At 36.2% G+C, this 12,516-nt stretch overlaps 1 protein-coding gene across 1 annotated transcript in view; it reads left to right on the plus strand.

Moving 5' to 3' along the window:
• Positions 1–12,516, plus strand: part of ZNF385B (zinc finger protein 385B) — a gene marked incomplete at its 5' end in the record, with an annotated part of 302,804 nt that overhangs the window by 15,086 nt on the left and 275,202 nt on the right. Inside the window, one exon of the mRNA XM_080798477.1 lies at positions 6,106–6,243. Within this exon, the coding sequence (XP_080654603.1) occupies positions 6,106–6,243 (138 nt within the window). The remainder of the gene's footprint in view (positions 1–6,105; positions 6,244–12,516) is intronic.

The raw sequence follows: 12,516 nt of genomic DNA on the forward strand, positions 1-12,516 counted from the left end.
ATTCTGGGCTTCTCTCTGATGCCTCCAGGGTCTTCCAGGATCCTCAGCTAATTTTTTCCCCTCCCATCTAAGGATCTCCTATTTTCATTCTTTTTCTACATTCGAGAATCAGCTACAAGGGTCAGAACACTGTGATAGGTATTACAACTATTAAAATATGTCTATGTGTTTCTAAATTCATAGGCCAAATTTCTCACACTGCCTCTCCTGTATATTGAAAATAAAATTTTTCCTTTGAGATTGTTCCCTCGGTTTTGAAGTTTAAAAATTAAACTTGAAACAGTAACGCTATAGAATCGCCACAAGGTGGTGCCACAAGCATATGGGAAGTAAGATACTTTCCTCCTTTCCATCCCCACATTTTGCTGGAACTTACTAATGTGTATGGAAAGCAAAGAAATCCTCACAAAGGGGTGATCCTGAGTGTGGACATGCACGTGTGCATAGGAGCATGCTTGTTTGACAGACTCTTTCTGAAGCTCTTCTGTGACTTAGGGAAGATCTGTAAGGGAGATAGGAGGGTGGTGGTGGGTATGTGTTGCTCCTGACAAGGGGTAGGAGGGAGAAAGGATCAGGGGAGATTTTTCTTCACTTTTCAGGAATAAAAATGACTGCTTCAATATCATAATATTGCTCCGTGTCTGGAAAAAAAGTGGTAGTTCATTTTAAGAGATATTAGATATGAACATTAATGTTTGAGAACACAAACTTAGGTTTGTGTGATAGATGCAGAGATAGGGCTAGAATTCACCAATATGATGTCTTTTACTTTTGTAGTAGAAACATATGGTTTCAAACACGTGCTTTTTCCTCATTTTTGATGAATCAGGTTATCACTTAACTCAGTTATCACTTAACACAGTCATTTATCACTTAACTAAAATACTTTGCAAAATATCGGTACTATGATGAAAGTATAACAAATCATTGACAAAGTATCAGTGAGTTCCTGTTAGTAAGTGCACTAGGTAAGAAAAGCCTTTCACTATGTAAGTAGGTGGATTCAAGTATTTATAATGCACTATTTTCCTAGACATCTTAATTATAAGTCCATAGAAATCTTTTCATGGAATAATTATTATACAGCCCACTTAGTAGATAGAGTCCATATAACTTCCCATAATTTTCTATAGGAAAACCAGACTTGGAAGGGAAAAGGATCTTGGTTTAATATATATTATCTTGGATTTAAGGAGACATTTGCTTTCCTTAGTATAAATCCCTATTGATAGGGCCCAAGAATTCTCTTACTTAGAATAAGTTAGACCCAGTGATGATACAGTAGAGAAAATATTAACATACTTTTCTGGCTCTTTGTCTTGGCCAAAATTGATCATTATAAGTTTCTAAGTATTTTACAAAATCCTGAGTCTATTCTTCCAAATAATTATAGTGTTAGTACCCCACATTGGTAATCCCCAGGTAAATTCAATTGGTATTTGTATTGTATGGCTTATTGAAGTTCCTTATGAATGAAAGCGGGGCAATTTGGAAAGAGAATGAAGGCTCAAATTATAACTCCAATCCCCCAAATGCTTTGAGACAGACCCCCAGCCATTTTGGATGGTGTCAGAATTCTAGAACATTTTAAGATAGACCTGAAAAAAGTCACTATAGAACAACTCCATTCTGTACATGTGGTTAAAAACCGTAAAAAAGGTGTTCATTTTGTAAGTACAAAACTCGAAGGAATTGATATATAAAGGAGTTTTAAAGAAACTTTTTAAAGTAAAGAATTACAAGGAGTTTCTGGCCCCTTTTTTAGTGAGGACAGATAGTCTTGCTTTAAGAATGCTTTCGTGGACTTTTACGTATTATTTAGTAACAGACAAATGTTATTTTATGCAAGTCTTGGCTTTGAGATTTTAAGAACCGAATGCTGACACTTTTCAGTGTGGAACTGAATCTTAGACAATTGACAGAAAGTGTTTGGGTGGCGGAGTGATCAGAATTATCAAAGGTTAACTTAAACCTGTTACGTGGCTTTGTGTATGTATGTATGTTACCTGTTTTAAAACTAATCTGTGGAGAGAGGCTTTTGGTAGCTGGCTCAGTAGGAATTTAAAATTAAATTAGTAAGTTCAGATTCTCTTGGTGAGTTAAATGTGTTGTCATCCTGACTGACCAGCTTTCTTCACAAAGATGTTCCACTTTCATCGCCTTTACAGCATCATAGCCATTGTTGGCCATTGTTGGCTGTTGTTCCAAATTAGACACCCCTGTGAAAGGTTACAGCTGACAGTGCGGTTGGTGTTCATCCTTGCGCTTATGGTTTTTCTGGTGCTGGTTCTTTGGCCAGCTATGAAACATGTTTGCTTTTCTCTTGATTACATGAAGTCTTTGGAGGATCTGGGTGGGCTGATTACTACATCTTCCTTCCATCCATCCATCCATCCTCCCTCCCTTCCTTTCTCTCTCTCTCTCTCTCTTTCTTTTCTTTTGGCCTGAGTGTGATGGAATTCACTTTATGTGGACCCATTTCAAGAGCCTGCCCTCTAGTGAGGCAGCCTTGCAGTCCAGAGACTCTTGGTCTATAGAGGCTGGAAGTTTACTTGTTCTTATGTGGAGATGATGTAAAAGGTATAAAGAGATATTGATTTTGATGCTGGGGAGTTACATACTCAGATAGTCAGTTGCTTTTAGAAGCGGCAATAACCCCAGCAAACCTCCGGGGCACTATTTCAGTTACTAAAGAAAGAATTCACTAAATTATGTTCTACTGTCAGAAATGAATAAATGCAGTTTCTTTCTTCACATGGAAAATGACTTTGTGACCATATTCTAGATTTTAAAATTGGAGCCACATATTCTGTTACACTTTGTACAGTGAGCGAATAGGATGACCAGTATTCTCCTAAATGCCTCTGGAACGCTTCTTCACTGCACGTCTGGGCCCCAAAAGTCACTCAAGAAATGCTCTTCTTTTTAGGTGGAGTATGTAGAGTCTTTTAATTTTTTAAATAAGAATTGTATGTATTTAATGTATACAACATGACTCAGTATACATATATATAATGAAATGATTGCTGTCGTCAAGCTAATTAATATACCCATCTCCTCATATGATCACTATTTTGTGTGTGTGTGATGAGAACGACTGAAATCTCTCTTAGCAAAATTCCAGTATTCAGTATAGTATTGATAGTCATCATGCTGTACCTTAACTCTCTAGACCTAGTCGTCCTACATAAGTGCAACTTGGTACCCTTTGACCACCACTGAAGATGATGAATGTTCTATAGGCCCAAAGTCTTAAGTCCAGGGTCAATGCTATCTTAAAAATCTTTAATGTATCTACTTTAAAAAAAAAAAATTTGGGACTTATACTCACAGGACCACTCCAAGTTAACACAGCATGATATTCATATTTTGGGGGAGAAATATTCTTTTTAAAAATGGGTTTTAAAGTTAAATTGAGTATTGACGGTAAAAAAATATTACTACATTTTTTTTTCTACAAGTGATTTTGAAGAACTCTTATACCAAATAGTACAGGACATGTACCAATAAAACAGGGACCTTTACTTCATAAAGCTTATTTTTGTTAGTGACATTTCTCACACATGATGTTATACATTATGGATGTTTTGTTTTAGGGTACGATGAAAAGAGAGTGAGATACCCCAATGTCCCATGCCTCATTATGAAAGTACATTCTTCCTTTTAAAATTTTCTTTTGAAAATTATAAAGTGCATTGCTAAAAAAATGTTTTTGTCAAGTGCCTTTCACATTACTGGGTATAAAGTAGTTCATCGGTGAGCGTTTGACATCATTATCGTTATATTTTGTTTTGTTTTGTTTTTCTCGACACAGTAATTCTGAGTGGCTTCTTCTTACTTTCTGCTCTTGTGCCCTAGTTTCTTCATCCTGCATTACATCTCCATCTCTCCTCTGCTGTGTGTCTCAGCCTTAACAGCACCTTCTCTCATATTTGTCAACTTTCTGCTAAAGCAACGTTAATCTCCAAATCTCTTGTTCAAGCAAGAGAACACATGTTTAGAGCCATTTTCCAATCCAATCCCTATAACAGTTTAGGTAAACATTTCTACAGGTCTCCTCACCTGCAATTCTCGCAACCCAAGAAGCCCTGAAAATCAGAAGGTTTTTTAATTCATATTGATGGCAAAACCTGACCTGAACTGATATGAGGTTAATTATAGTCTTTATTTATCCCATCTAGTATGAATATGCACATGTTTTGCTGCAGAAATGTTAACGTGTCTGACTATAGAGTGTTGCCCCAGACCCCACTGGAGGCATTACATAATTCATGGTCTATGCAGAGTATTATCTTTCTAAAATCTGAAAACATTTGAATTCTGAAATGCATCTGGCATTAAGGTTTTAGATTAGGGATTAAGGACCGATAATCAAATATTATGGTTTCACTTTAAACTTTTATCTCATTACTAAGGAGTTGCATGTATGGTAATAATAAAAGGAGTTTTGGGCACACAGTCTCTGATGAACTATCTTCTAAGATTCAAAGAGCACACACACAGAGCCAGAGACAGAGAGAAAACACTGAGTAGTTGCTGAATCAGTGAATCATGAGGCACACAATGAATGGAAGTCAGGTAGTAGAAGTAACTGCAACAGGATAAGGGCATTTTCCTGGGACGTGGGCAAACCTACTTGTGTGTGTGACGCTCCATGTATGTCTATGCTTGTCACCAAGGAAGGGGTTCTAACCAGTGGCCTATAAGGAGTCAGATATACACACAGAGATATAATGTGGATACCTCTGTGGGTGCCATGTTTAAAGTTGTTCCAAAATGCTGTGCTATGTAAATATATGTTAGGCACAGTGCTTGTTTGTACACAGATGTTTTGGATTTAGTAGATACTATTAAATGTGGCACCTAAGAGGTAGTGGTATAAGATCCTCAAATCGAGGTTGCCTTTCTTGGATCCTGCTTTGCCCTGTCTATATAGAGTCTCACTGATAACATAAAACCCATCTTTAAAAATCTGACTAAAACCTTAACTGTGTTCTTTGTCAATGCTACTGACTAGGGATTTCTTCCAGTTACTTTTGTGATTTTTGATAAATGTTTCATGTCCTTTTTGCTTTGCACTTTGCATGTGTCAAAGCTCTATATTTTATGATCTCAAATCATTGCTGCTACTTTCTAGGATAGTCTACCTTGTACCTTTTTAAGAGTTGTCAGCTATGTCTTGCATCTTATATTTTAGTGTCAAGAGAGAAAAGATGGGGAAAGGAAAGGTGAGGGCATAAAGTTGGGGGTGGAGAGGGTAGTGATTTTCATGAGCTTTAGAGCTTTAAAAAAATAATAAGTGATCAAGAACTGTGGGGTTAAAAATATTCTTTACTTTGTATGTTGATTTTCTTGTTACACAGAGCACATTTAAATCTTTATTGTTTAAGAATTTGTCTTAGAGTAAATTGGATGGGCTTTTGCCCTGCTGTTAGCATATTCCTGCATGCTTTTACTCTTATTAATATTTTAATTTAGAGACCAGCAATTAGGGGTTAAAGTATATTTAATTTGTTCTTTACTGGATACCTACATCAAACACATGGAAATTTTTTTTTGTTATAATTGTGAGAGCCTCTAGTGATTTTATTTGTCTATAGAAAAGTCTCAGGAACCTACAGCTATTTTGAATTTTGCAGCTTTTACGATCAGTCCCTATAATATATACTCCTGATTTCTTCTCTGCATCCTGCTCATTGTTGAAAAGCCCGAGCTATTTTTAACATTTACACAATTTCAGTAGATGATTCTTCCTTCCACAAGGTTTGGTGCTAAATCTGTGGAGCCTTTCATAATCATATCCTTTTTGTGGTTTGCTTGAATTTGATCACAGTGGCTGATTTCATGCATTGATAATGAAGGCTTAGGTTGCCTGTTTCTCGGCATAAATCCACCTCAGACTTGTAGGTTGACAGTGATTCTGGTTTCAGCACGCATGGAGATATAGCATTGAAATTGCTCTGCTTTCTTTACAAATGACTCAGAGTGTGCTTGTCCTTTCCTAAAATGTTGCCAGCGTGTAAAGGATTTTCAATGAGCAGTGCAATAAGCCAGCATCTGGGAAGGTTTGGAGCTGCACCGATATAGCGCGGTACCGTCACACAGATAATCAGGGCTGGAGCCAAGTCTTGGGAGCGCCGTGCATCACACTGGTCACATACTGGAAGTTTTGTTTATTCAACTTGGTTGCTCTCAGAGCTGGTGAAAACCCAGCCAGGATGTGGAGTGGACTTCCTAGCAGAGGTGAGCATTTTTATTCTAAAACTTGGATGGGGGCTCTGGTGTGTCAGTAACAGATTTGTGTGCTGGGTTGAATCCTGTGGAGTTATCAATTGTGTTTATCGTATCACGCTGACAGATTGGAAGGGGCAGCACCGTGGAGCAAAATAGACGATTCTTTAATTTTATTGGGAAGTCACTCCTTAAATGCACGGTGTGATAGCATTCTTTTCTTTCTGTGCTAGCTGTTTGCTGAGGACATCTTAACAGTAGGTGACTTCCTTTGCATTTTAAACATTCAGAACAAGTCAGTGATATTATGAAATTTGCTGTCATTACTGAAAGTAGGTAATTAGCAGTACTATGATGTGCTTCAGGTACGTATATACATGTAAAAGACTGTGAACTAAATGTACTTTGTAGAATCTTTGACATGAAAAATAGGAGGAAACAAGTGATGGTTCTGATATAACTAAGAAAGTAAGTGAAAAGGATTACATCCTGGACTTGACACCTTGTTAAGCTTGACATTAATAATTCGAAGTTACGACCTGTCAGGCACTGGGCAACCTATAGTAATTGATTTTCGGAGGCAGTATATTGAATGAAAGAAGGAGAAAATTAGTAGCATTTCTTCATAAAGCATGTTTTAATTAGACGTGACGTTTTAAATGTAGCAGATTTTATTACTTAAATGTAAATAAAGTACCGACGCTGACCCGGAAAGTTCAATTAGTAGATCGCCATGCCTGGAAAGGTCAGATGCGATATTATAAGTATAGAGTATTTGCAAGCCAACGAGATAAGGGCAAGCTCGGAGTTAGCCCCGGAGTAGATGGGAGTCCTGTTGCTTAGGCTTTTCGAACTCCCAATTCCTACACGATGAGAAGCTGTTTCTAAAGAAGAAAGGACCGGGAGTTATGATGTATTCGCAAAGCAGTATGCTTATTAAGTGTTGGTTTAGCATGTTAGGTCTGCAGAGAAATCTATTTTTATTTAACTGGAAGCTAACATGGCACACAGGGTATGTATTTATATATGTGTATGCATTTTTCCTGCTAAATTTATTTGAGGCAGCTGTTTTATAGCTTTCAACTCTGAAGTTATAGATAAGTGTGTATTCGTTTGACAGAAGATTCGAGAACCCCGTTTACTGCCAGTACATGTGAAGCTTGGCTAAGCAGACGCATCAGGAGCAAACCATTTGTGTTCGCCAATCTGTCTCAGCAAGTCCCAGGGCCACTATCTTGCTAGAAGCCACTGTGTGCTTTTGAAAGCATGAAATTAGTTTTATACTGAGCACATGGTTTCTCATTTAGCAGCTCTTTTTATGGTAATGGTCAATTTATGGTTCACTGCCAGGATTTCGGTGTTCTGTCAAAGCTGATAGCTTCTGCTAAGGTGTCTGTGTGAGATAAATTTTTAAAAAGCAGAGGGAGGGGGGCACCTAATTAGACCCTCAAGAAGAGACTCTTCCCTTCGACCTTGTCTCTTTTTTCTGAATGCATTGTCATTTGTCCAAAGTTCCTTTATGTTTTTAATACAAAACCTACAGATTTAAAGTTACTAACATTTGTCACTTTGGACTTTCCTTGATGCGTGACATCAAAATAGCTATGTTCTGAAGTGTAAAGTATTTTTTCATCTTTTTGTAATGCATTTGGAGAAAACCGCTCTATTAGTGCTGACCATATTGTGCAGGTCATCATTGGACTTAATCTGCTTGTTTGGTAATACATCCTACAGCAATGCTGGAGAGAGGACCAGGCTTTTATATATTTTAGAGTTGATATAAAGTACCTGTGCTTTATTATACATGCATGTACTGTGGAATAAAACTAAACAGTCTGAAGATATATTAAAAATGTTGAAAATGTCTTCTTTCATATAACTGCCTCATCTTGAAAAAAGCTCTCAAATGCTAAAATTATATAAATATTAAAGACAACTTTTGTTTCCACAGAGTGATAATAGATGAAATGCACTTGTAAATATTGTAGGAATAATTTTCTTAGCCTTTTCTTTCCATCAGAAAAAAACCTTTCTTGAAAGTTTTGCTAGTCATAATGCATTTTGAAATAGAGGTGGTCAAAACTAACTACCAGGACATTTAATGAAGTATTTATTCTTGTGTTTTTTCTTTGTATGGTGGTAATGGATATTGACAGATGGATTAGGGTACACATTAGAATGGTGCTATTGTACTTTTTTTTTTTTCCAAATGGCCTTGACAATGGAAATGAAAATACTTCTGAAATCTTGAATTTCATGATTTTTTTCTTTTTAATCCATGGATTTTTGCCTACGTTAAGTGATCTCACATGACTAAGCATCCAAGATAAAATGATATTTATTGAAATGCAGACATATGATATGTGCCATTATAATTAGAAGGTTTTCTGATTTTTAGTGAGGCATAATTTTAAACAACTTATTTTTCTTCCGCTCTTTTGGGGATGTCATGTCACAAGTCATCCTCAGATTGTCAGAGGGATTTTCTTTTAGGTTTTGACTTACAAATAAATATCTCATGTTTCTCACTTCCCGAAGCCTATGAAACAAATTGGGTTTGTGGGTTGAGAATTAGAAGATTAGAAGGGATTGAGATTTTCTCTTTGGATTTCTGATGATCTAACATGTTTAGTAAATGAAACCTTGAAAGAAGTTTTAGAATGTCAGAATTCTTCTAGAACAGTAAAGCTTGTCATATTACATAGATCGTAGAAATTCACTAGTTGAAGCAAAGGATAATTTAGCATATCTTCCTAAAATTGTTAACAGCAATTTCTCTTTCACAAGAAGTAGGATTTAGAAAGTTATCATGGGGATGTGAGATTCTTATGTATCTGTGAAATTTACCTGCATCTTTTTGCGTTTGTATCAGGAGCTAGTAACTTTGAATTTCCTTCAGCAGATTTTAAAAATGATTAGTTATGAAATATAGCAGATGGTTAAGTAAGTAGTAAACCTACTTTAATTCAGAAACATTATGGCAAAATCAAAGTACTGTCCATGTTTGGTGAGCTATCCTATTGTACACATACAATTGTTAGTTTGGACTAATTATATAGTTGGTAGTTTGTTTTGACGTTTGTTGCTGTGGTGATGAATACTTTTTAGTATAAGTATGTCCCAGGCAGTATTTGGGACATACTTGTACTAAACATTATTCATTGTTTAGCTGAAACTCAAATTTGACAGGGTCTCCTGTATTGAACATGGGAACCTTATCTAGTTTCTAAATAAGAAGGAGAATCTTTATTACCTAGAAAATTGGGTCTGTCAAAGCCAAAATGGAGGCTTCACATTCCTGTAAAAGCAGTTCCTACTTTTGGAGCTTATGGCTAGAAACTCAAAAGAAAACAAAGTTTCCATTTGAGAAACTTAAAATGGTGTAAAAAATAGGATTGTAGAGCAGAAATCATGAGCAAGGATATGAAAGCCTTCTATAATTACTGAGATAAAACAGTAAAGGCAGCATATTAAGTAACAATTGTCGGTAACATTTTAGAGAATAATGAGAATTGTACAATTAATGTTCAATTGTTATCCTTTACCAACTAGAACATTTTCAGGATTGTCTTCCTTTAACAAGTTTGAGATTCTTACAAATTAACTATTTTATTGTAGTTAAGATGCCTAATGAGAGGTCTCTCACATTATTCAATGTGCCACAGCTGAGTAAAAGAGAATAAAGGTTTATTGTGTACCTACTAGGTGCCTCATACAGTATCAAAATATTTATAGACAGGTTTTTATTGAAGAACTACTTTTTAATATATTAATGTAATACCCATGTACACATGTTAAGCTATTTGTCAAAAAAAAAAGAAAGAAAGAAAAAGAAAAATCTTGTTCCCAGCCCAGAGTTACTCCAATTTTAACCTCACTGGAACAGAGCAGACCGTTCCATCCTGGTTCTGAATGTTACTTTTAAACATCTGGGCAACCTCCCCACAGAAAAATAGAGGAATAAAGATTCATTTTCCTTTATCTCATCTAAGGCTATATTTTAAAATCCTCTTTGCTCACTCAGACTTTGCATTACCTTTCTTCTCACTTTTCACTTTCTAGTATCTCCCTGCACTCCCTATTCTTTTTTTTTTTTTAAATAAATATCCCCATGGAGAGTGGCTAGACATCAGTTCATAATTTGATTCTCACGATGAAAAAAAATAGAAGTAAACTAGTTATACTTTAACAGAATTTTGTGTTAGGCTACCTTGCACTTGATTAGTAAATAATGCAGAGGAGATGTTTGGGGTAACTTCTTTAAGTTAACCTTTTTGTACCCAGTCTAAAACAGCACCTCGGTTCTCTATCCATCATGTGACGTGTCAAACCAGAAAACCAATTCTGAGTCCAAATTGATCAGTTGAATGTGGGAGCAATTAACTCAAGTTTTGGAGATGGATTAACTCTTAACTGCCCAATAAAGAACTGTTAAAAAAACCATATCTTCTTTCAGTTAAATGGTACCTTCCACACCCACAATTATCTAATTCATTTCTCAGGTTCTATTGTTCCATAGGACAAACTCTAATTTACTTTCAATTTTTTTCTGTCTTTTAACAGTATACCACTATTTCAATCTGATTATTTTGGATCTCAGAAGATATTTTTTGCCTTCTCTTATCAATCTATTTTCTACTTTCACCTAGTCATAAATGTTACCGTATTATGCATTAGTTCTTCTAATTGTTCTGGATTGTATTAGTGTTTTTTTCTGGTATTTACCTACGTTCTTTGGGAAAACTTCCTAACTCTTGTTTACTTTAATGATCAGTACGTTAGTCCCCGTGTCAGTTCCAGTGCCCCCCTACTTATGCCAATCCTGTCTGGCCGTGTGGTCTGTTTGTTATGGCAAAATACCAGTGTGAATCCATAATATGAATTTTAATAACTAAGTATCCTCAAAAAACATTTTTCCTAACTTGTCCTCAAATTCTTAGAAAAGGGAACTAGTAAGTTAAATTTGCTAGTAATTTGAGGAATTCTATTTCTTTTAATTTCCTAAAAGATAAGATTGCTGAAAGCTATATTTTCTTGACAAATGGCAATTGAATAATAAACAGGTGCCTCCCACAGGGAATGCCTATTCTGTCAGAGCGAGGAATTTTCGTCTTCTCGTTCCATCCAGGGAGTCTGCAGTACCATCAGGCTATTTAACCGAACATCTTTTTGCTGACATTTCAAATTGGTGTGTGAATTTCATTTGGTGATCTATGATCATTCTACTTCTATTTCCCCCGCTCTGATCACTCTTTGGTAGTGCTGGTTTTTTAGAAGATGATGGAGGTAATGACTTTACATCTAGAAGCCCTCTGTTTCTTCCAGCAAGTTAAGGTGGTATTTTTTTTTTTTAAAGATTTTATTTACTTATTTGAAAGAGAGAGAGAGAGAGAGCATGTGCGAGCATGTGCATCAGCAGGGTGGAGGGGCAGAGGGAGAAGGAGAAACAGACTTCTCACTGAACAGGGAGCCAGATGCAGGGCTCACTCCCAGGACCCGGGGATCATGACCCGAGCCGAAGGAAGACGTTTAACTGACTCAGTCATCCAGACACCCGAGGTGGTATTTCTTTACTCAAGTGTTTTTTCTTGGAGAACAAGAAAGAGGAGCTTGAATTTTGAAGAAATTTCAAAATATTCAGGAGTAAGCAGATTCAGAAATGAATCCACAGGGATTTTTTTCTGGCATTTGTCTACATTTTATGTACTTTTATTTTTGCACAATGGGTAATACAATATTTATGACAAATTAGTTAATTCTTGCTTAACTGAAGTTTTCAAATATTGTGCAATTTAGGTGTATAACAACTTTTATGCAAATTAGGGGAAGCAAGCCGTGGATGTCACTTTGTATACACAATAGTTAGAAATCCTTTAATGGGTTGTGAATCATGCTTAACTGGGGTAGAGAGAAAATAGGGATGGCTTAGAAATGATCTCTAACACTTATTGCTTGCGTTAGCTACAACTGATTTAACCAACATTGGACCTCTATCAGCAAGTTTTATCAATGTCCTTCTTTAATCAACTGATTGCAGTAAATAGTGCATAAAAGGGCTGCAAAACAACAGCAGTGGTAATTGACACTTGCAAACCAACTATATGCCAGAGTCTTCATCTCATTTAGTCCTTGTAACACCCTTATCAGTAAGTGCTGTTATACCTACTTTATGAGAGGAGACTCCAGAATCCATGCTTTTAAACACTGCCCTAGACTAGCCTTCTGTAAGACATTGAACCAAATCTTTGTTGGTATTATTTTGTGAGTAGAATAGAAAACTGTGGA

Source organism: Martes martes (assembly GCF_963455335.1).
Source record: "Martes martes genome assembly, chromosome: 3".
NCBI classification, from domain to species: Eukaryota; Metazoa; Chordata; class Mammalia; order Carnivora; family Mustelidae; genus Martes; species Martes martes.